Source organism: Olea europaea, chromosome 22 (genome assembly GCF_002742605.1).
Source record: "Olea europaea var. sylvestris chromosome 22, O_europaea_v1, whole genome shotgun sequence".
NCBI lineage: Eukaryota > Viridiplantae > Streptophyta > Magnoliopsida > Lamiales > Oleaceae > Olea > Olea europaea.
This window is the reverse complement of record NC_036258.1, coordinates 543085-568705: the sequence shown is the minus strand read 5'-3', so window position 1 is coordinate 568705 and position 25621 is coordinate 543085. Positions and strand designations below refer to the sequence as shown.

Sequence of the window (25621 nt, the reverse complement as noted above, 5' to 3'; positions counted from 1 at the left end):
TCAAAATATTATAATTAGCATGAAATCACTATTTTTATTATTATTTTAATTTTCGCGAAGAAAAATAATCCATATATTTGTTAAGAATTTATATTTAATGGCAGATTTTTCTGCCATAAAAAAAAAAGGCATATTTGCATTTACAAAAAATATGCAGAAGTATGTGTGAACATATCTAAATATAAGGAAACATTAACCGTATTTTGCACGAATGAAATATGATCATTATCAAAATATTTACTTTACACAGTAAAGAAATGTGAGAAATATAACAATATTAAAAACCATATGGAAACATATAATAGACTTGAAAACATATGCCTTAGCCCTAACCATATTTAAATCCACAAATTATTGTATTTACGAGCGGTAAAATTAGGTTGGATACACAATTAATTAGATAAGTTGTAACTAGAAATTTAAGAGAATAGAATAAGTCGTCGAGAAGCATGAACCGCATGGTTAAGGAGATTAATCGTCGAGTTGTTTTGACAATGTGAATATGACATTTTGCGATTTCACAGCTCTATCATCCTCGGCAGTACGCGAAGGCGTGAAAGATAAGATAGGTACCCTAATTAACTGTTAAAGAAATGGGCTACCTCACTATTTCTTTATTGGGCCTTATTACTTAAAATTGTCGGAGGCTCAGTCCTTTAACAATGTTGCATTTTGAAAGAACGTTTTCTCACGCCTTGTATGGAAGAGTGTGTGCCGTACACGTGGCACACTCTCAACCATTGGATGAAGTTGGTTTTGAAACTGTGTTTTTCATTTACTTCACTTGACCCTTGGCCTTTCGTCTGGCTTGGCTTTTACACTGGTTTTCTAGAATACTCTTCTCTCTCTCTCTCTCTCTGTGTGCGAGGGTTTTCTTCGTGATCTTTTCTCTTTGAAAATGAAACAAATCTTTGTGATATAATTTCTTCTTCTGTTAGAAAGGAAAGTAGTAATGATCTGAGTAATCATTTGAGAGGAATTTTGTAATAAGAAAAGAGGCTAGATAGATCGAAGAAATCATTTGTACGATTTCTTTGTGAAACTTAGTGAATCTTGAGCATACTCTTGATCGAGGCTCAACGGGTGATTAGGTTCTGTTAGGATTTTTACCATCTCCCATGTCCAATGATCATTCAAAGATTTGCATAACCAGACAAGAATGAAAATGCAGTAGAAATGGCAAAATATAAAACCAGCAAAGAATTCAGATAAAAGACAAAAGAATTTCAGGTTTTTCGGGACAATTTTTCTTCAACCATTGCAGGGATTTAACCCCCATTTAATCTGCCATTAAAAGAGGAATATTACAATGTTGTTTTACACAAAAACCAGCACTTATCACTCACCCGAGAACAACTAGAAACTTCACCCAGAAAGTTACAGAAAGTTTACAAGGATTGCATGCAGAGAGCTTTCTCTCTCAATCCTACTTTCACTCTCTACAGAAAATGTGTTCCCCACATTCTCTTGCTCACCCATTCACGTATCAGCCTCTCTATCCTATTTATAGGCATGGGACTTGTAGAGATATACAAGAAAATGTATGAGACTTAGTTAAAACTAATACCAGAAAACTTGTTAGAATCTAAGGCTCCTAACTGATTTTCTAACTCACTAACTAATTTTCTAACTAATGAGTTTAACCAACCGAATCAAGAATCAACATTTTCTCTTCATTCTCCACCTTTGAGTCTTGATGAGTGTTGTTAAACCGAGATTGACTAAAAACACTTTAACACCCTGCATGGTTGATCATCCAGTTTTAACTTCAGCAATCCAATGCCTCATGCATCTTGCTAACTGGATTATTTTTCGGCGAGCAAATCAGCAAAACAGCATGACCAACTTCAGTGGCTGCCTTGACAACTTCAACTTCCCTCTTGGAAATTACTTCTTGCACACAAAAGACTTCAAATTTCTCCTGCTTGTGGCACTTTGGACAGGCAAGACTTCCTCTAACTTTAGCTTCATCATCTGCATCCTCCTTTTGCAGATTACCAGCTCCACCTTCTTGGTCATTTTTCTGGTTATTTTCCCTGTGATGTGTCCAACACAACCTGCTCCTCTTTGTTTTCAAACATGGCAGCTTCATTGACTTTATTTCCCTGTAAAACATGGAACAGTCCCTTCACCACAACCAAGAATCCTTTCATAACATCTGGTGCTCCACCTTGAGCCTTGTAGATCCAACCAGATTCAACCACAGCTCCAAGTGAGATCAAATTCCTCTCAAGATCATCCCACATTTTCAGCTTAATAACTCCAACATCCACTACATCACAGGTGTTGTTATTTCCCAGCAAAACTTTGCTCACATGATCTGGTTTATACTCTAAGAAAGGATTTCTTAATTGATCAGGCAATGAATTCAACAAGAAAATTGCTTGGTCCTCATCTTCAATCTTTATTTCAAGACTTCCCAAGTGTGCCATCATCTTTTCTTTCCACAGGTTGAAGTCATTCTTCCCATCAAACTTTTCAACTTCATACTTGAATGTGGACATCATGAAAGCAATATTCTAGCCAGAAAAATCCTCTCATGGTTGGTGTATGAACAGCTATCAGAATTTTGAAAAAGAACCTTCAAACCTTTGCAAATCTTTCACCTAGATCACAACCATGTGCTCTGATACCACTGTTAGGATTTTTACCATCTCCCATGTCCAATGATCATTCAAAGATTTGCATTACTAGACAGGAATGAAAATGCAGCAGAAATGGCAAAATATAAAACCAGCAAAGAACTCATATTAAAGATACAAGAATTTCAGGTTTTTCGGGACAATTTTTCTTCAACCATTGCAGGGATTTAACCCCCAGTCAATCTGCCATTAAAAGAGGAATATTACAATGTTGTTTTACACAAAAACTAGCACTCATCACTCACCCGAGAACAACTAGAAACTTCACCCAGAAACTTACAGAATGTTTACAAGGATTGCATGCAGAGGGCTTTCTCTCTCAGTCCTACTTTCACTCTCTACAGAAAATGTGTTCCCCACATTCTCTTGCTCACCCATTCACGTATCAGCCCCTCTATCCTATTTATAGGCATGAGACTTGTAGAGATATACAAGAAAATGTATGTAAGACTCAGTTAAAACTAATACTAGAAAACTTGTTAGAATCCAAGGCTCCTAACTAATTTTCTAACTCACTAACTAATTTCCTAACTAATGAGTTTAACCAACCGAATCAAGAATCAACATTTTCTCTTCAGGTTCTTCTAGATTGAACATCCAGGGGCATATCTGGTGTTCTTTATTTACTGTTTTTAATTTTCTGCATTTTTAATTCGTAAACCTTCAAGAAAATACGAGTTTATTGTATCTCTGGGACCAACATTAACTAAACAAATTATTTAAGTTTAAGTTTTATTTTCCAAAATCACTTTTATTGATGGTAACCGAACAACTTCACCAGTGATTGACATAACCGAGTATTTTCGCATGTGCTGTGAATTTGGACCATATTAGGTGTTGCAAAATAAAGGGCCTAACTCATAAAGCGTGTGTTCATGGAGTCGTGTTTGTTTTTTTTTTGTTTTTTTTTGAGATTGAGTTGGTGCTTAGTGTACCAAACTTTGGGCACAAGATCGAAAAGAATGCAAGGCATTTCAAGTGAAACATCCAAGATACAATGAACGACAAGAAGAATCAACAAAGATTAATCTTTAACATAGAATCGTGAGTGAAAAGTGTGAGAAAAATTCTCAACTCAATTGATATAATTAGGAGTAAAGTAGACAAGTTTCACTTTCACTTTTATTGCAGATCTAATCATAATCCACTATTTCTCTCTAAAAAATAGATTACATAAAAAATGATGCACATATGGAAGTAGTAATATAAATCAGTAAGGCAGAACCTACTGATACAACCAGTGTTACGACGGCGTATACAGGTTCACCTCCACAAGAAAGCACGCCCAGTTTCACTTGAACGAAATCCACAATCGAAAGCATCAAGAACACACATCCCAATACAGATCCAATGGCGGAACCAAACAAGGCGTATTTGTGGAAAGAAGAGTCAATATCAGCTTTATGAGGGTCAGTTGCATCTAAGCTGTTCAGCAAGTTGATTGCCAGTTTAAGACTTTGAGCTATGAGTGAGGAAAAGAGAAAGAAGCTGAACGAAATCACTTCAAAAACGATAAGTCTCCTGACTTGTTTGACGCTAGCGATGCATGACGGGTCATTCCCGGCGCTGCCGGCAGCAGGCACAGTTAGGGAGAAGCCTATGAAGATTGCCATGGTGAAGAGTGAGTTGACGTTCACTATGCCGTCGAGGGCTGTTACATGGACGGTCGTCTTGGATCTCCCCGTGGCTGCGGGGGCGGCGGCGACGGTGGTTGTAGGGTTCTGAGTGTCCAATGAAGCATTTGATTGTGACTCAATTCTGTTCAAATAACAAAAGGAATAATCAGATCTTGAAAACAAGATTTAAATGAATATAAACAGATGACTTCTCTATAAAAATAAAATTTTAATTTTCTAGACGAAATGATCATATATTGTGAGGACAGGCCGAGGTACCCATCAATGGTTGGGGATAGGGACGCCGGTTCTACATTAAGAGATGAATAATTTCTCGAGTTCCTCTGAGAGAGGCTACTTTTTGACAACATTTTGTAACAAAGATTATATTAGGAGATACTTGTAAATTGTAATGACTAATGCATTATATTGATGCTCATATATAGACTTGAGTATTCCAAAACAATAGCAAGGAAAGCCGTTTACTAATATATGTTTCATTAAAAATTATATTATCGTCTGAAGAGTGGAATCTCGCCAGAATTTTGTTTGGGATGTCATTCTTGACCATGCAATTTATCCTATAAAATATTGAACCTGCAGGTCTCCATTGGACCACGAAAGTATTGTTTAATTAAATTAACGTCAAGAAATCTTGGATTTGAATAATACAAATTTAGGGTTTGCTTGACAATGTTCTTTACAAAAAAAAATTAAAAAAAAAGTTGATAAAATGTGTAATTGAAAAGTTAATAAAATCATGAATCACATGAAATGTATAGTTAAGATTTAAATTTGACCAGTTAAAAAGTTGATAAAACTTCGTTCAAGTTTTATCAAACAAGGTCTTAATTATTTCCTAAACAATGTCCATGTTTCCAACGTCACGATTTGCATCTCTTCACGTGCAGTTCAAATTCATTTGTTTCACTTGTAGATTACATATGTACATGAAAATTTGTTAATTAAATTGAAGCAAAGTTTTTATATTCCGTCAACCATCTCAATTACGGATAGTTCGTTCAACGTGCTTCACCTATGTCAAAGTATGCTCAAATTGAAGACATGAGTTCACATCTTGCACGTATCATGTTTTTCATAAAAAAGGATAACAATAAAACGCGTGTTAAAAATAAAAATGTGCAAGCCTTCACTATCCATTGAAATTCTTAAATCGGGAATTTAACAAATAAATAAGTCCAGATGGCTATATACACAATTAAATTAGATATATAAAATCCATCTTGAAACCCAAGTGTTGTCTTCATTTAGCTAAGTTTGGTGTGATTAGTATTCTTAATATATAATACCCATCAAGGTAATTGCTTCCATTTTCTATCTAGCCTCCTCCAATAGATCAGAAAGAAGAAGATAAGGTTTCAATTAATACTTGCTTGGCAAATCTTTGGCTTTGTTTGTCTACGATTTCACCACATTATTTTTTCCACAGTACTCATTTTTCAACCACACATTTTTATTAAAATAATATCTCACGTAAATCAAAAACTTTTCTTTCGTTTTTAACCACATATTTCAATATCAATCACCATTCCATAATACATTATTCACAAATAATGAGGCACAAACATCCCCTTTATTTATTTTTTAAGCGGTCATTGCAATTTACTTTCCACTTATTGTTCACACATTTCGTAAGATATACAACTTATAAGCACTACCAAACAAGTACTTCGATATAATCGAAACTCACATTGAAACTGAAGCTGTGCCGACAATAATATTAATGACCAAAGGAAATTAGTTGTTTAACCCTTTCATCTCCAAAAACACATGCTACCAACTATCCTCTGGAAAAGTAAAATATTGAACACGCGAATTTGATGCATTCAACTTGTAATTAAATATATGTGAATGACAATGTTTTAAAGTAATTTCTGCATAGTGGGGTTGTACCTAACGTGGGATTAGCAGCCAGTAATTTGTTGTCAAGTGCATCTGAGCCGGCTTGATCACATGTCTCCACTACTGACTAATATATTTTAAGTAAAAATTGAGAAGGATTGATTTGTGCATAAGCGTTTCTTGAATCTTGACCTTGAAAACACAAACGATGATAACTTAGTTCACGATTATGGAAAATGCTTTTCTTGAATCTTGACCTCGAAAATACAAAAACGAAGACAACTTAGTTCACGACCATGAAAAATCATTGTATAATAGAAATCAGAATAACAAATATGCAATAATGACAAAGTATAAAAGAACACGTTCTTAATTTTATGGAGAAATTACTGGATTAAATCTCATCAATGTAGTTGTCTCACCATCAAAAGCATAGCCATCTATCTGATTTCTTAATGGTATATCCCTTTCTCGACTACGCTACTTGTTCAGGGCTTGTCACGGACTTCATATGTACCTCGTGAAGTCGGGTGAGGGTTTTATCGGAGTGCGGGTTGGTTGAAGGTGGCTCTAGCCAATTTGTACCTCATGAAGCGAAAAAAGTGGTCCACGAGCTAGCTTTTTTTACGTGTTTTCATCTGTTTTTATGTAATTGAGTAAATTGTATTCCATTATTTCTCGCACATGATCTCGTGCAACGATATTAGTTCTCTTCCTTCAATCAGGCCTCAAAGAAGGAAGGATTCGAGAAGAAATATGTTTTCTCTTCCTTTTAACTTTTATTATTTTCTTCGTTGTAGTTTTCTCTGTAATCAGAGGGCCTAAAGCTGTTAAAGGGTTCAGATTTGGGCAATTCGATATTGAAACTGTGAAGATATCTAAGCATTCATTGAAGGAATGTTTCTTGAAAGGGACTATTCCTCAACGTTCTTTATCAATACTGAATTCAGTCATTGCTGTATGTAAATGGTCGACAGATCTTTTCCCAGAAAAGATGTTTCAGCAAAGTCCGTGTCAATAATGGTCGGGCTAAGAACTTAATCAAGTGCAGACTAGTGCAGGTTTGGTGCAATGCCGTGCTGCCATGGTGCCTGAGGGCTAGCCAGACAGTACAAATTTGGTGGGAGGAGTGGAGGGTGTGTGGCACTTCTTGGTGTAGCTAATTGACTTTGGGATTGATTTTAGGCAGGTTTTTGGCTAAGGTTTAGGATCAATTTCGAGTTGGGATTTCAGGTTTTATTTTTATTTTTTATTTTTTTTGGAACTTTGTTACATGTATCGAAATTCTGTAACAGAAATTCAAATCAAGGGACATATGTCTCTCAACCTACTTGTACAAAATCATCGACACAAGTAGGTTAATTGTTCTTTTTATGTTTGCACAGATTGAGTTATGTGTTCAATATCCTGGCATGGTGGCATAAGTAATGGGTCCTTGAATTTTGTTCAAATTTTCGGGTGACGGGTTGGGGGCGGGAAACACTCGGTCAACAACCAAAAAAAAATCGTTGACCCGTCAAACTGAATCATAACTATGATTTGGAAATTGTTGGTTTGGGTTCACATAGATTAAAATTTGACCATTTCAAAATCGAATCAAATCGTTTTAAAATAGATCATTTATACTTCAAGTTTCGATAATTAAAAATGGCATGAAATCCAATAGAACCGTTCACCCATTTATTTTGAAACATTTACTTATTTCATCCAAAATATATCATTTATACTTCAAATTTACTCGAACGTAGTCCCATTGTTTCTTTAATGTTGGCTATCTTATTATTTTTCACACAACTCAAGTGACATTTAACACAAGTTTTAAGCCATAGCTAATTTCAAGTTGTCTTACGATTAAAGTATGATTTTGAAATTCACGATTCTTATATGTATATAATGTTTAAGAATATCTAGCTAGAGATGAAGAAATTGAGATATATATGTTGGAAAATTACATCGATATTGTGCATATTATATTCACAAAAAATATACCGTTTATATTCACGAAATTGAAACATAATTTTGACTTACCGAATCTGGATTTGAGAAGATAAATAATAATTACGGAATCTGATTCCGAACACATGAATATGGATTCATCCATTTCCATTCTTGAATTTCAATCTTACATGAAATCAAAGAGTACTAGTTAATTTCTGAAATCAAATATGATGAAAGAAATCAGAAATAAGGAAAATTAAATAAGGAAAATTAGATACGTGTGATGTGATTAGCAGAAACAAGTGTTTGACACTCTTTAAGATGAATTTGCCCTACATCGATGCTAAAATTTTCATCAATCATCTCCCTAGGCACAACGATCATGTCAAGTCATAGGAGCACTTCAAATGATTTCGACCAACGAACTCAAACGAAATTCCCTCTCTATCATAATCATGATTTGGATACAATAAATAATCACTTCTACAAAGTATTTGATACAACGTGACATGAAATGAATGATATGGAATTTCAAATGAACTTCCAAGGGGTCCTATATATAGAAGTTGAAAGGATGCGGGTGAAGGGGCACACCCCAAATTCAGCATTTTTCATGAAAAGTTGCAACACTTCATTTCAAATTTGTATCCTTTCGAAAAGTTACAACACTTCATTCTTCCAATTTTGGATCGCCATTTCTCATTCATTCGGAATTGGTTTTGAGATTCCAAATATACCACGATGATCTGTTCGACGAGTAGAATAGTTGGACTATTTACTTTTATAATTTGACCATCGGATCAAGTTCAAATATTTGGTCGAAATTGACACGAAGTCACACATTTTCATTTTCCACTTTTACACTTAACCAATTTTCAGTTATTTTTGAATCAATTCCAATAATCCCCCATGTGAATGAAAATTCGGGCACGCATATGCAAATACAATGATATGGTGCAATATAGAGAGGGAGTGGAAAAATACTGCATTAGGAATGGTGACTTCTGGCCTTAAACCTCCCTTAGTGAAATACTATCGGACTTATTTGGCTAATTCGTGAACATAAGTTTTGAACCACTCAGTTTTTGGTGTAAGCCAAGACAACAGTACTCATACAAATATTTTCCTTATTCTGTACTTAGTTCTCATGGTTTGGTTCATTTTGGCCCTGAACTCTTCTTGGTTTCGTAAGTATTTTGAGAATTCAAGCCTTAAACAATTCTCATCGAAGCGACCCCACTTCACACTTATATAGGTGACCTCCTACTAAGAGTATTCTACCCTACTCCACTTGACTTAATCAAGATATAGGAATCATTAAAAGATAATCTTAACCTCTATCCACTCTTCAGAAAGCACTTTAGTATCATAAGAATGAGTTAGGAAATTTTTTTTTAGTGCTTCATGGAATCCTCATAACTTAGTTGTCCATTTGAATCAAGATCTTAGGGATCTCTAGTCAATAAGGTAGGGTAACCATTACAAGAACTCTAACGTAGTAGACTTCAATCTCATTCCTTTCGATATGCAGTATACTTAATCTCTCGGCAAATGGTATTATGCCTATGACTTATACGTCTAGACCTACTATTATATGTGATTTAGTATCTTATCAAATATTGCTAGCCAAAGGTGGATATCATTTAATAGATACAAATTGTCACCACCAAGAAATCCTCTCATGAAACTACACGCTTCTTATTAGCTTTATCTAAACCTTAATTAAATCCAAACAATACTGTTAGAGGATTTCTATCTCATTATTACACTAGTCAACCATGTTTACTTGTAGATTTTTGAATCATGGGTATTCAAAACATTACAGTGCATTCGAATTTTATGAATATTCTTCAAATATTTCAATTGTTCTTGCATGTCCAAACAACCGCCACAATTGGCTTCCACCAATTTAATCTACTTTAGACTTAGTATATATCATCCTTATAATTAGTATAAGGATTTTCTATCTTTCCACATTCATAAATATTTTTCTATGATTAAGATATAGAAGCAAATGTAATTGTTAAATTGAGTTACCCTCACAATTCCTCAATTAGGAATACATATGCAATCTAGTAATGTTGCATCCACAAGTTTTGAACTTTTCATTCAAGTTCACTAGCATTTATGATAATCTGTCGCATCTTTGGGTTACAATGAACTTAGGATTCAGTAGCTCTTTCATAGTTCAATTCATTTATCTCTTAGATAATATTTTTATCGAGTGTTTCGTGAAAGTCTAAGTACTTTCAAAATAGTGGTCGTCAACTTACAATTTATTTCAAATAAAGTTGCATATAACGTATTTCAATCCAATTATTTTAATTTGATCATTGAAAATAAATCAAGTCAGCATATGGACCAGCAATGCTTTCTAAGCATAAACCAATTTAATTGGTCTCACAATTGAAGTCAATTTCAATAGTGAAGAGGGCTAAGTATCTAGATTCACAAGAATTGCAACTTCTCCAAACATATGTAACTTATCATATTTGTGATATTTTACATGATAATTTCATTTAATATCAAATAATAAGGTATATATATTTACCTTATTCACTATATTCAACCTTGAACGGACGAATCAACCATAGATTGAAAAGTTGTGTTCTCAAGAGACACAACCCTACAAAAGGACACACCTCTTGATCTAACTTGATCTTAGAATATTTCATAATATTCTTCACAATTTTTACATAATATAGAATTTATCCTTTACAAATGAATGTTATTTTACAATCATTATTTCCAAGGATATTCGGCACCAGCGCCAACTACAAACACCATTTGTGCTCTATAAAATATTTTCATATCCCAATAATTGAATAAATAGTTTCCACTTTAAAATAATTAGGACAAACCACATTTTGTCATAATCTTATGCACATATAATTAGCACAAGTCATCTCATTTAATTTCATCAAATTAATTGAGGCTCAACAAGATTTGAATTTTCACCAAGATAAGGACACATATCCAACAATATGGGTGGGTACTAAATCATGCCTCTTCATTCAAATATTTTCCATACACACGCATTTGTCAAAATATCCCATCGAGTGATTATCACTAAATAATTTAACTAATTGAAATCCATCTGATATATCAATTACTGTCCTCACACTTTGTGGTGATATTCGCTTCATGTGAAAGTTCACGTGCCATGCCTCCATTTTATGGTATTTGCCATAGAGATCCAATTAACTTTTTTTTTTCATCATAAAGGAACACAATAGTCGACATTTCAGACAAAAGAAAACATACTGCCATTTATTCTTTCAATAGCATCTTAATACGGCAATTTAATTCTTCATTATTCCACACGAGTCACACTATTACAACAATGTATGCAACTAATTGTGTATTCTTTCCCATCAAACAACCACCAACTATTTAAAACTTGAAGAGTCATTATTTAATGAAACGGCATCATACACTTGTTCAAAATTAAAACCCACTTTCATGAATTTGACTAATTTTATGGAATAATTGCAGCCACATAATTGTTTACAGATTCATTTCCAACCAACAGTAATCATACCTTAAAGTGGTCTTATAGGCCTCAACTAATGCCACCGAATATAGATCACAGAGAAAACAACGTAATGATTTTCCAAAACCAGATTTCAACAAGAATTAGAATATAAGATGCACGACGAACACTAAAATTCATCTTAAGATTGTTTGAAAAAATTCCACTGATATTGTGCATATTATATTCACAAAAAATATACAGTTTATATTCACAAAATCGAAACTTAATTTCGACTTACCGAATCTGAATTTGAGAAGATAAATAATAATTACGGAATCTGATTCCGAACATATGAATATTGATTCATCCATTTCCATTCTTGAATTTCAATCTTACATGAAATCAAAGAGTACTAGTTAATTTCTGAAATCAAATATGATGAAAGAAATCAGAAATAAGGAAAATTAAATGCATGTGATGCGATTGGCCGAAGCAAGTTTTTGACACTCTTTCTTTAAGATGAATTTGTCTCGCATCGGTGTTAACGATTTTTTGACAATTATCTCCTAAAATAAAATGACCACATCAAGCCATTGAAGCACTCCAAATGATTTCGACCAATGAACTCTAACGAAATTTCCTCTCTATCATAATCATGATTTGGATGCAAGATATAATCACTTCTACAAAATATTTGACACAACATGACATGAAATGAATAATATGGAATTTCAAATGAACGTCCAATGAGTCCTACATATAGAAGTTGAAAGGATGTGCCTACACACCCCAAATTCAGCATTTTTCGTGAAATGTTGCAACACTTTATTTCAAACTTGCATCATTTCGAAAAGTTATAACACCTCATTCTTCCAATTTTGGACCGCAATTTCTCATTCATCTGGAATTAGTTTCGAGATTTCAAATATATCACGACGATCTACTCGACGAGTAGAATAAGTTGGTCTATTTACTTTTGTATTTTACCTTTGGATCAAGTCCGAATATTTAGTCAAAGTTGACACGAAATCACACATTTTCATTTTCCACTTTTACACTAAACCAATTTTCGGTTATTTTTGAACAAATTCCAACAATATACCTGTTCAAATGCATATAAAGAAATGTAATTATAGAACTGTTATAGTACAAGAAATATCTATACAAATACATTATAGGTCATTCATCCAACAAATATGGAAAATACAGTATTTTTAGAAAAATAGATTTCTAAAAAACTGACATAACTTTTCCTCTGGCCAACATCTGAAAATACAGGATTTGGATAGTTTTTGATGAAGTACAAATATGAAGAATAGAAGAATAGCCACAGCTTTAGAGATCCCACTGATAAGAAATAGACCAAAGAACCTATTAACGCCTAGAGTCCTGCTCGTTTTCATTTCAGTGTCACGAGATAACGGTGATGATTGACTTCGAAACCATTTCTTTTCGATCTCCCGAAGTTTTCCCTTTTCTCTGAGTCTGGCAATTGCTTTCGACATTTCATGGGCCAACGGTGAACCTTTCTGGAAAGCCTGCAACACGAGATAACAGATGGATGTCCTATTAGAAAGATGAGAAGTTTTTAAGAAATCAATTCACACACCATAGATGACACTGAATAGCGCTCATCAAGGTGATTTGCTCGGGTTAGCCAAGAAAACATTACATGCAAAGGAATAGAGCTCAAAAACAGGATTAGTTAACGGTCCTCGCTAATGGAAGAACTTGTGGCAGAAAAGTGGATCAATTATGAGTGTCGGATTTCTAATTTTGAAAATTGAGTATTCGTGTTTGCTTTACGCCTGGCATGACCGGGTATATAAGCAGTGATTCCTGATGCAGAGGTTAATGGTATCCTTACAGAAGGCAGATTTTGAATGACGAAGACAAACTATGTCTTATTCTCAATAAATGAAGTTAAGGGGGAGGGAGGCAGTAGGGAAGAAGAAGAACGCTTACAAAACCAAAGCCATTTGTCGTCTCTTGGGATTCAATCATGGCGTAATCATGTGGGTACTTAGAAAGGAACAACTTAATGTAAGGTATTTCGTCAATTATAGCACCAGCTCCACCATTCTTACTTCCTCTTCTTAATGCCTCATCATATCTCTCAGGCGAAGGATATGGCATAAGCATGTTATCCTGGAAGTTTAAGTTGCTAACAGTGAATCCTTGTACGAAAGCATTAGCTCCTATAGAATCGCCTTTTACCAATTTAATCCGTTGAACTGTCAGAAGTGAACTCAAGTTTGCAGTATAACTTGATGTCAGTATAAGAACTACGAATAACCAAACACCGACAACAAATTTTGATATGTTACTTTTTAATTTTTCTCCTGCAAAACAAACCGAAACACAATTCACAAGCTATAAATGCGTGCCTTAATCTCATCTATGCTTCATATAGGAAAACCATGAAATTCAGTAACTATAGGACAGAAAGAGCTTACTATGAGCATAAACAAGAGTTGACGCTGCAAACCACACAATCGTTCCAAGTTGCGAAGCTTTGGGACCTTGAAATTCTTCGTTGATAGGGTGTTCAATAAGCCAAACGACGAAACCAGTCAGAATGAAGGAACCTGCACTCACCATCCATAGACGTTTACTGAATGGCTTTAAGAAGAACCATGGATCTTTATCATCTAATCTTGCTACCATTCCAACACCTAATTCTGTGAAAGGCAGTGTGAAGTCGACATATTGGGACCTGTTGGAAGTGATAGTTACGTCCCCCACCACAGCATCATAAGCCTACTCCAATACAAAATATATCAGTTAGAAACAGAGGAAATTTTATGGCCCTACCGTTGAATATTTAGCTAGAAGAAGATAATACTACCTGAAGATAAACTTGCTGTAAATAATCATTGTAACTTCCATCCGGCATTGGAATGAACTCATAAAGTAGTTCATGACGTAAAGCCTTAACGGCAGATTCAAATACATCTATGCAATAACCTGAGATGATCGTTGCATTGGTTTGAGGATCATAACGTACATCTACCAATTCTTTAAAACTAGGCTTCACTGGTACCCCAATTCTCAGCTTTTTTCTGCCCCGAGTTTGTAATAAAGCACCTCTGGGAATAATTCTATATCCCCTATGACAGGTAAAAGAATTTGAATCTTTAGAATGATTAAAACTGCAAACTGATGAGTTAAGTTCTCTAAAGCTTCCATCTTTTGGCATCCATACTCCCATCCTTCTTTCTTCATTGTCTTGAACATTTACCAAATTGAATTCTTCAGGATATAATTTTCCATCCCCTAATTCAAATTCACCACTTAAACCCTCAAATCTAACTTGGGAAAGCTCATGTAGGAGCACCATGCCACCATGAGAATGTAAAAATCCTTCGACTTGATCTTTAGCATTTAAAGTTTCAACCCTCTCCACAGCTTCTGCTAGTGCTTGCATTGTATCATATGCCCATATGCCGACTACAGGTAACTCTTTGGATACCATTTTAGGGTCCTCATAATGAAATTCCCTTCTCCATCTCGCAGTGACGTTCTGCAGTTTGCTCGATTCTGCTATATTTGCCTTGAAACCTAAAGTTCCTTGAAGAGATTCAATGACATCAAAGTCCATGGAATGCACTGAGTTCATTGCTTTGTCAGTGATTATCCAAACATATTCATCTTTCATCATTCCCAATCTCTTTGCATTCACCAGAAGGCGAGATGCAAGAGACAGGGACATGTGCACTACATATATTTTTGTTTCCAGAGTCGTAATCTTATGCAACTCTTTGAGGATTTCATTATCTTTAGAGGACAAAGAAATGACACTTCTGTAAGAGATATGAATGTTTTTTCCTTCAAATGATTTCACCCAATGAGGTATAGTTGTTCTCTCTTTGTTCGTATACTCATAAATAAGAACAACGTCGTTCCACTCAAATGATTTGACAATAGAAGCAATGCCATCAAATTGAGAGGCCTCGTCCGATCTAATTTTAACAATGTAAGGGAATTCGTTAGAGGTAACACTAGGAGCGAAAGACAATATTGGAATTTTAGCTTTCTCTGTCAGTATGGCTAAGAACTTGTCTTCAAGAAATGTCTCCAGGCCAATAATTGCATGTACCTTACTGTTCTCCAAAAGATCCACAGCTGCATTAGGAAATAGAAGAACCATTTCAACCATAAAAAAATAAAAAATAATAATAATAATTATTCTTATTATCGACAGATGTATCAAAATAATCAAGGATTTTTTATTTTTTATTTTTAAAAAAGAAAGATTATTTACTTTTTGCATAACAGATATTGACTGATAATTAGCCCTTAATTTTACTTAACAAGTTGCTAAATCTCTACTAATCACAAACAAATTCATAATCAAAATGTTTAAAAGGATAAATAAGTATAAACTAACCTGAATTATCCTCCACAAATAGTGAAACTTCCAAAAAAATAGATGTGTATTCTTCATTACATAAATATATGTCGGCAAAGCATCGAATATTTTCAAATTCTCACAGCAAACTTTTAAACAATTTTGATCCTTTTCATCATAGAATGTTTGAGACAAAGAAGAAATAATTAATCTGACCTGCTGATAGAACACCAAGTGGTCTTCCATGAGAGTCTCTTACGTGCAAAACTGTACGCGTTGTGTAGTGACTATTCGTCTCGTAAAAATCAGAAATGGCCATAGAAATGCAGGCATGGATGGTCTTCCCAACCCATGATCCCATATCAACTATAACTCCAACTTCAATTTCTTGAATTCTATTTGATGAACTAATCAAATTTGCAGCATACAATTCATCAGTTAAAATACCAAAGAAAATGGAGAATATGAGAATTCTGCAAACATTTGCCATTTTCTTTTCATCTAATTATTAGCAATTTGAATATATAGACAGACTGTTTTCTTTTCATATACATATACTGCAGTTGTAAATGAAACACCAGGAAACATTGAATAGTTATTTTAATTGACTGGCGCGCAAGTCAACCGTATGAGCAGTTTGCTTGGATTCTGAATTTGCCAAGGACTTTTTCTAGAAAAGATTTTAAAATAGCCATCTTGAAATAGTTATATATTTAATTTTAAATGAAGAAGAAGATGAGAGCAACGGGAGTGTTTAGGAATATCAATTTAAAAGTGACAATTCCACATACAATTAAGAAATGAGGCCTATGCCGCCCTCCGGGGCATAGCTCAGTGGTGCAAAGGACAGGAGTGAGGTTATCTCACGTCTTGCTGGCAGCCGCAGTGTGGGGGTTCAATTATTGAGACATGAAATTGGACTCCTTGTAGGCACAGTGTACATGCGGCTCTTGTTCCCTGGCCTGTTGAGGCACATTTCGTGATTTACCTCCCTCACAAAACTCTAGGGACGGGACCGTGGGGGCCCTCAAATTTGAGGTTCAACCTTTAAATATTGAGGCCTATGCCACCAAAAATTGTACTTGGAGATACCTTGTCTCGAATTGAGAAAAGACGAACAATGATCACGAATAGAACCTTCAAATTACTTGCACCTTTAAGGTACGACTTCTTGCACAGCAAGGGCTCTAGGCCTCGGGTGGCTTGTGGGCAAGAGTGTTTCTGAACTCATGGCATGATTAGGACCAAGGACGGATCTAGGATTGGATTTAAAATCGAACTACAAAATTTCAGATTGGACTACAGCATGAATTTTTTTTTAACACGTAAAAAAAACTGTTTTTACTAACAAAAAAAAATATACCTTAAAAAAAAAATTTTGGGCCTTGGGGGCGGACTACAACCCAGCCTAATCCCCCCTCCATCCGTCTCTGATCAGGTTAGATGGAACTTAAATGATATCATCCTAATCTAATTTTTATTTGTGCTTTTAGCTTAAATGACATCATAAGAAGCAGCAAAATTGTCTGTTTGTAATTTCTTCAATTATCTATGATTAAAATATCAATTTTAAACTCCCAACGAATAAAATTAAGGATTTTGTTACATGTATATCAGGGATTACATAATGGGTTATATAATACTACATGATACTCTATTATTTGTCAGTTTAATACATAATCAACTTTTTCTATCAATCTTCTTCATCCACATCATATTGTGTAATCCCTTATGTACAATTTTGATGTATAAGTAGCAAAATCCTAAAATTAATTCATTAGAGGTAATAAATGGTTGGTATTCCTTTTTCCCCAAGCCATTGACCTCTCAAATTTATTTCTCTAGTTTGATAAAGTTGGAATACTTTTCCAATGAAATTAATAATAATGAATATATTGATTTAGTTAAATACTTGGTAATATTACATGTTACTAATAATATTCAAGATCACTGTAATGAATAATCTTTAATAATTGTATAACATGAACAAAATAATTTTTTTTTTCTTTTTTTACCAAATACTCAAATACAGATTTTGTAACAGGCAAAAATTTTCCAAAAATTTTAACTGAATTTTCGGTACAACTAAAGCTGATTCTGCCATCTATATATTCAAGATGTTGACTCAAGTACTGGACAACGAAAGGTCACAGTAGATGAATGGAAGTGTTCAATACATTATTCAGCATAATATTTTTATATAACCAAAATAATGAATGGAAATTTTTGCATTCAAATTCCTCTATTATTGAGTTTGACATTGCAGGTATGATCTGTTCAAGTTGAAGGACTGAAAGGAAACAATATGTAGACTTTGAAGTTTGAAGAGGACTGAGAACTGTAAAAATCTATTCTGTACACGCTTATATATTTATAATAACTCATTCAACACAAATTTATGACCAAAAATGTCCCTATGTGTTGACATTTAAGGCAGGATACCGACAGTTTCTCATAAATCATAGCCATAGCCATAGCCATAGCCAGTCAAAACTCACTATTCTTATTTTGCTCTATCCATACCCTATTAGGCCCGTGAAAATTAAAATTCAGATTTTAATTTAATTCAAAGTCAACAATTAATTTTAACCACACATTTTATGAGATCCATAAATTTTCAACCACATATTTCATCTACGTTTATCAATATTTGTTAAAAGTCTAATTTTAATCCCTACCAACAAATACTAGGTAGCTTATGCGCTGGAGGGTAGAGGGCTCCTTCCCACAGACACGAGCCTCCCTCTCTGCTGGTTATCTCCAGTACTCAAGTTATTATGAGCAAGAAACATAATGCTTAAGATCGATGTACGAAATCATATCTATGACGACCAGATGAATAATGCACCCTCATGAGTTTCATTGATTTACTTATTATGTTTTATTGTTATTCTTGTCTTCGAATGAAATTATTTAGCTGCTATCTATCCCTCTTAAAAAAAAAGGAAAAAAAAATTCTTTAATTCTCATACTTGTTTTCAACTACACATTCACGTAAATGAAATATTTTGCGTGTACATTTTAACCACATATTTTCCAATAAATCATTATTTAAAATGCTATATATATATATATATATATTGCCCTTTTCAAAATAATCACAATTAAATAGAGGCTTAGTCTTCTTTTTCTAAAGGTTTGATTTATGGCGCCTCCCAGCTGTAACTCTCTTTTTTCTTAACTTTTGTTTTGACTTCTATAAATTCTTAACTTTTGTTTTGACTTCTATAAATTTGCTACAGCCTCCATGAATTGCAAATTGTCACTTTTCATTCTCTAATTTCTCCAATTATGTGAAAATTACATAAGCCTCCTCTGAGATCATCTATTATGACAGATTCTCCTTTTAAGTCAAAAAATCAAATATATTCATTTATATAGAAAGTCATTAACCCACTAAGCCCTTGTTTGAACCCAATTTTTCAATTAAAATACATTTTTCAACAGTGATTTGACATCATTTTAACCACACATTTTTCAATAAAATAATATTATACGCAAATCAAAAACTTTTCCTTATTTTTTAACCATACATTTTTCATCAATGCACTATTCAAAAATTCATTTTCTTAACAAAAATGGGGCTCAAACAAGGGTTAAAAAACATCCCAAATATTTATACTAACTTTGCATTGTATATGTTGAGGCATTTGTTTCTTCATATTGGTGAAGCTAGAAAGATTGTACGTATGTTAAAGGTGAGTTGGGTTCGTTTGGTAAGATTATTATAAGGGTGTTAAATGATGCGCTCGTCCCTCGGGACAGCTGAGAGCGAGCCAGATAGCCTCAAGAAAGTTGGACTCGACTCACTCCTTAACGAGGCAATTCGAGCTGGCTTGCGAGCCTTTTTTTTTTTTTTTTTTTTTATAGCCAAATATTGGTAGCTAAAATGAAAGCGGTTGCGAACCTAAGGCCAGCTGGCTCACACTAGTGATTCGTTGTTTGGCTGGCCAGCGTGACGAATCGAGATGGCGATCTACTCGCCCCACTTAACACCTCTAAATTATAAAAGAAGAAAAGTTAGCTAATTTCATCTATTGTACAGCACAATCATTTTCGGTAATACTTAAAAAAACATACATTTAAAACATAAGCTCAAAAACATAAAAACCCCATCCCATCCGGCAAAATAAAACCTAAAGAAGCCATGAATTAGCAACATTTGATGCGATGAAAATAGAAGTATTAGAAGCCAAATCATCACAAACTTTGTTATAATTAACTGTAAACTGTGGCTATAGTACAGAAAATATCATTACATATAACTCATTATCTGGTAGTTGTCGTACCAATTGTATTGGCTGTATATAGGTACCTAAATATGGATACCAGTTTTCTCCCTGCCAACATTCTGATAATATAGTATTTGATGGACATTTTATCACAGAGTACAAAGACGAAAAAAAGAAGAAGGGCCACAGCTTCACAGGCTGCATTAACAAGAAATAGACGAGAGAAATTAGTAACCTCCAGAGTATTGGTCGTAGGAAGCTTTGTGTCTATAGAAGATAATGAAGATTGGCTTGTAAACCATTTATTCTCCAACGCCTGCAGGACTTCATCTTCTCTGAGCATCGCAATTTGTCTTGACATTTCATGGACCAACGGTGAACCTTTTGGAAAAACCTACAATGTGTTCATCAATTATACGCATGCATATAAAAACACAAACACATGTACATGCACGCACATATTTTTCGAGGGAGAAGAATCTTACAAAAGCAAAGCCATTACTTTTCTCTGAGGAGTCAATTATGGCATAATCATCATGTGGGTACCTCGCCAGGAATATTTTAAGGTAAGGAATTTCTTCAATAATAGCACTAACGCCGCCTTTTTCACTTCCATTTTTCAAAGCCTGATCATATTCCTCAGGTGAGTTAAAAGGCTTAAGTCTGTTATCCTGAAAATTCAGGTTGCTGACAAGTCCCTTTACAAAAGAGTTTGCTGAGTACCCTATGTAATCGTTTTTTGTCAGTTTTATCCGTTGAACTGTCAAAAGTGAACTCAAGTTTGCGATATAACTTGATGTCAGTATAAGTACTACGAAAAACCAACACCCCACGACAAATCTTGATAGATTACTTTGTAATCTTTCTCCTGCAAAAACAAAAAGAAACACAATTCACAAGCTGCAAATGTATCCTTAAAACTCAAGTTCATATTTTTGTTTCCGAGTTGCTATCTAACTTTATCCTATATGCTATGTTGTGATTCCTGAAGGCGGGGATATAGGAAGTAAACTGTTGATCACCTCTTGTGCTTATCAGAAGGGGCTGATTACATTCTCTACTCTGGAAATAGGTTACAAAATTTGTTATAGAAATCATACATTACCCTCTGCTGTTAATTCTTAACAGAACTGTTAGCTTTGGTCCTGAAAAGATGATCGAATCTCATTAAATGTCTAGTTACTTTTCAATGCCTTTTGTTTGAGTCAAACTCGAAAAAAGAAAAATTAGATGTCCCTGTTTTTCTTCGAAAATTGCACAGGTTTGCATTCCTACCTGAAAATATCTACGAGCCAATCAACAACACAACAATCATTACGGATATGTAGAAGATGATGATGTAAAAGTCCTCCAAGAACTACATCTCATTTCATTGAAATCGGCTCTCCCTTTGTCTTTGGTTTCATTGCTGAATCAGAATTTCATTTGTTAAAAGATAGAGGCAGCGTGTAACAAGTTTGTAGTCTGGAGTTAGTGAGAACCAGTGTTTCCAGATTATTAACGTATATTGACAACTGCAAGTCTAAAAGTTTTGGTTCAATTTTGGTTTAAATCCAGATTCTGTTTAATCTAGCTATGAAGTTAAACTTTTTTATCCAAAACATAAGATAGTTGAAGATGTTTTATGAGATTTGGTGCTCAAATATGTATTTTACTCCTTCACGACAAAAGCAATTAAATAAAGTATCTTTCCCAGAATTTAGTTAAGCTTCTTGTTCGACCAAGCCAAACTAGGATCATGTAAAAAACTAACTCGAAGTCTTATTTCTCCAACAAAACTATATCTGGTTTAAGACAATATTTTAGTTTCTAAATAGAGTTATCTGATTACATGGGATGGTTTTGGAGAATTACTATTATAGGTAATCTATTGGAATCTCAATTGGGCTAAAACTCCATTCACTAGATTTCCATGTGTATGAGAGAGTTGGGGATGATTCAGCCAATTTGCTGTTGGGGGTTGGTTTTGTGATTTTCTGAAAAATAAAAAAATAAAAATTGAAGTGAATTCAATGATAGAGGTGAACAAACAAGAGAATAGCTTATGATGATTTGGCTACATTCAAAGAAACCAGCTAGATGCACAAGTTAAGAAATATGAAGCTAGTATTAATAGTATTTAGAGAAAGATATATGAAAACCTGTGAAATAAGACAAATAGAAAGGTTAAGATTTTGTGGCTTAACTTTAAGATGACTCTTGATATACTGAAAAAAATTAAGAATATCCAGGTTGCATACTATAGGTAAATATCGGATCAGTCTTAGCGAGCACTAGCTGGTCAATCAACAATACTTGTTCCTACAATGAGAAAATGGATATTCTATAGCTCCACTAAGGCTAAAACCAGTGATTTCTTCACCACTCTTAAACCAGAATATGGTTATAGCACACTCATTTTATTTCTATTTCTAAAAGTATGAGATGACGATATGTTTAATTATCTGTGCTAAAATAATGTTGTCATCTACATCATCAGGATACTACAAAATAGAAGAATAGGCGGGAAATAAAGTGACAATAGATAGGTAGCTTACTTTGAGCATAAACAAGAGTTGATGCCGCAAACCAAAGTATTGTCCCAATTTGCCATGCTAGAGAACCTTGGAATTCTTCATTGGTAGGGTGTTCAATAAACCAGACAATAATTCCCGTCAGAATGAAGAAACCAGCACTCATTATCCATAGGTTCACACTAAGTGGCTTTAAGAAGAACCATGGGTCTTTATTGTCTAATCGTGCTACCATTCCAACACCTAACTCAGTGTATGGCAACGAGAAGTCAACATACTGAGACCTGTTCGAAGTAATAGTTATGTCCCCTACAGCAGCATCAAATGTCTAGTCCATTCATGAGACAGAATACAATGTGAGTTAGAATAGCATCACAGGAGTAGATTTCCTCCCATTCCGAGATATTAAAGTTAAGTCCTACTTTACATAATGGAAATTGTAGAGAACCAAACTGAAGGCTCTTCCAAATTTAATACTTCTAATAATAAAGTGGAAAGACTATACCATGTAGTTTAGTAATCAATCAAACTTGTCTAGGTTTTTCCTTGATTAGTCAAGAATAAGGAAGATTAACATACCTGCTGAGAGACCTGGTTTATGAGATCACTATAACTTCCGTTGTGATTGTAGAAGGGAATAAATTCATAAACTATGGCTCTGTTCAATCTCTGAATTGCCATATCAAACACATCTACACAGAATCCAGTGAATTTTATTTCCTTTGTTTGTTGATCATGCTGCCAGCTTATCAATTCATGGAACCTCGAGTTCATTGGAATTCCAACTTTAAAAGGTCTACCATCCATTTGAACTAACCAACCTTTTGGAGCAGTTTTGCAGAAACCTGGCCAAATAATAGTTTCCAAGCTGCTAGAGGAACAATTGTTGGTGGATGGATATATTTCCTTGGTGAGTCCACAAGCCGGTGTCCAGAAACCTACTCTTTTTCCCACATTTCCTATCATATTTACTATTTCATAAGTCTCATGGACTAATTTTGCATTCACAAGCTGAAATTCACCCCCTAACCCTGTAAATTGAATACTTCGAAAGTTGCTCAGAAGGGCTGAACCAACTTTAGAAACTCTTATGGGAGCTAGGCCTGTTAGGTTCAGTCCCAAGTCTTCTCCCCTATTTGGAAAAATATGTATTCTTTCCCTCTCAATTGCCTCTGCTAATGCCCATATTGCATCATATGCCCATATGCCAAACACATTCAATCCCCTAATTTCCATATCAATCTGACTAAGCTGAAATTCCCGTCTCCATCTCAAAGTGAAATCCCGGAGCTTGCTTGATGCAGGAATATAAGATTTGAGACCAACTACTCCTTGAATTGTCTCAAATACTGCAGGATCTTGGAACTCCAATAAGTTCATGGTTTTGCTAGTCACTATCCAACCAAAGTTTCCACTCATCATTTCCAACGTTTTTGCATTTCTAAAAATTTGAGATGCAAGAGAAACTGATGTATGTACAATAATTATTGATGTTCTCATAGATCTGAGATTATGAAGTTTTTTGATAATTTCTTCATCTGTAGCCCTCGGAGTAATGGCGATATCATTTACAGCATCCACATCATTATCACGAAAGGTGTCATGTAGATGAGATAGAATTTGTCTGGTATCTGCGGTGTCCTCGTAGATAAGTACAACAGTCCTCCATTGGAATACTCCTAAAAAGGCAGCAACACCGTTGAATTGAGTGGTCTCATCTTGTGCAACTTGCAACGAATAAGGATGTTCATTGAATGATGATGTTGAAGAAAATGAAAGCAATAGCACATTAGCTTTGTCACACAGTGTCGCCAAGAAGGCCTGTTCACTTGACATTTCTGGGACTATGATCGCATGCGTTTCAGCATTTTCCAGAAGGTCAAAAGCTGCATGAAGAAATAATAAGAAATCCTGAGTCAGAATAATCTAAACCTCCACAAAAGGAGGCAGTTTTTCAGTAAGCCTAAATCATGTGCTGGAAGAATTCCGGGACCTACTAGCCACTTTCTTCAGAATATACATATAATGCGTTTACACAAGAGAACAAATAAGTGCAGCAATAAAATAACTCACCAGCAGCTAAAAAATTCAGCGGTTCTCCTCTCAAATCTCTTGTTTCAAGAGCAATCCTTGTTTTATACTGTCCATTGAGCGTGTAAAAGTCTGAAATTGCCATTGACATGCAGCTGTTAACAACCTTCCCCAACCATGATTTCGAGTCCAGAATGAGACCAATCTTTATGGTTTTCGTTTCTTGGTGACTGTCCTGAGATGCATCAGGATATGGTTGACCATGAAATTCACAGAAGAGAAGGAATAAGATGACCCCGTGCATCTTCATCTTCATCTTCAACTTTCCTTAAAGCCTTAACGACCTTAGTTTGATAAACAGGTTGCTGCCAGCCTGTTCATTCCAATTTATATCCGAGGTAGCGGTAGACCAAGTCGCCATATGTAATTTCCATTGACATTCTACGAAACACGATTAGGAGTCAACGAAAATTTTAATTTCAATAGAACCACATGAAATATTGGTGGTCCACCCAGCTGACATTTCACCAAACACCTTCCCTGCATCTCTGTAGAATCCGTCAGCTCTGACTGATTCACTGGGTTAATCTCATATTCACTGGGTGACAACTGCATGGAAAGCGACAATTTTTGAAAGCTGACTTCAGGCCGTATTCCTAGTGTTTTGGTGACGACCGTTGACTACGATTACTTATGATGGATACTTTTGCATAACTAAATGTTAATTTACGATAAATTAATAATAATCTCGATTAAATAATAATTTTGTCAATCAAATAACGTGTTAAATTAATGATTCATTAAATTTATGAGATAATATATATATGTCACACGTAATAATAGATAAATTAACAATTTCAAGAAATATACAACTTATAATTCGATTATGAGATCCTCCTATAATACAACTAAATCATCGTTTGGTAGACTTTATAACTGTGTAGTCACCCATTTATACAA

At 34.5% G+C, this 25621-nt stretch overlaps 3 protein-coding genes across 3 annotated transcripts; all 3 read right to left on the bottom strand.

The window, feature by feature from the left end:
• Positions 1-3687: 3687 nt before the first annotated feature.
• Positions 3688-4678, bottom strand: LOC111371277. Its single transcript, XM_022993173.1, has 2 exons — positions 4538-4678; positions 3688-4400 (listed from the first exon to the last, which is right to left on the bottom strand). Exons 1-2 carry the CDS (start codon positions 4627-4629, stop codon positions 3812-3814), a joined length of 681 nt encoding a protein of 226 aa, XP_022848941.1. The 5' UTR covers positions 4630-4678; the 3' UTR covers positions 3688-3811.
• Positions 4679-12720: 8042 nt separating this feature from the next.
• On the bottom strand, positions 12721-16376 carry LOC111371276 (glutamate receptor 2.7-like). Its single transcript, XM_022993172.1, has 5 exons — positions 16102-16376; positions 14383-15659; positions 13991-14294; positions 13500-13876; positions 12721-13072 (listed from the first exon to the last, which is right to left on the bottom strand). The coding sequence occupies exons 1-5, from the start codon at positions 16373-16375 to the stop codon at positions 12749-12751; spliced, it is 2556 nt and encodes an 851-aa protein (XP_022848940.1). The 5' UTR covers position 16376; the 3' UTR covers positions 12721-12748.
• A 3694-nt stretch (positions 16377-20070) lies between these two features.
• Positions 20071-25347, bottom strand: LOC111371275 (glutamate receptor 1.2-like). Its single transcript, XM_022993171.1, has 5 exons — positions 24704-25347; positions 23210-24516; positions 22655-22958; positions 20603-20985; positions 20071-20511 (listed from the first exon to the last, which is right to left on the bottom strand). The coding sequence occupies exons 1-5, from the start codon at positions 24975-24977 to the stop codon at positions 20155-20157; spliced, it is 2625 nt and encodes an 874-aa protein (XP_022848939.1). The 5' UTR covers positions 24978-25347; the 3' UTR covers positions 20071-20154.
• Between the last annotated feature and the right edge of the window lie 274 nt (positions 25348-25621).

Coding starts and splice junctions, on each gene's coding strand:
- LOC111371276 (XM_022993172.1), bottom strand. CDS start 16,375: ATGGCAAATGTTTGCAGAATTCTCATATTCTCCATTTTCTTTGGTATT. Junction 15,660..16,101: donor ACTTGGTGTTCTATCAGCAG/GTCAGATTAATT, acceptor TTCCTAATGCAG/CTGTGGATCTTTTGGAGAAC. Junction 13,073..13,499: donor CGACAAATGGCTTTGGTTTT/GTAAGCGTTCTT, acceptor CTCGTGTTGCAG/GCTTTCCAGAAAGGTTCACC.
- LOC111371277 (XM_022993173.1), bottom strand. CDS start 4,629: ATGTTGTCAAAAAGTAGCCTCTCTCAGAGGAACTCGAGAAATTATTCA. Junction 4,401..4,537: donor CTATCCCCAACCATTGATGG/GTACCTCGGCCT, acceptor TTATTTGAACAG/AATTGAGTCACAATCAAATG.
- LOC111371275 (XM_022993171.1), bottom strand. CDS start 24,977: ATGAAGATGAAGATGCACGGGGTCATCTTATTCCTTCTCTTCTGTGAA. Junction 20,986..22,654: donor AACTCTTGTTTATGCTCAAA/GTAAGCTACCTA, acceptor TTGTTTTTGCAG/GAGAAAGATTACAAAGTAAT. Junction 20,512..20,602: donor AAAGTAATGGCTTTGCTTTT/GTAAGATTCTTC, acceptor AACACATTGTAG/GTTTTTCCAAAAGGTTCACC.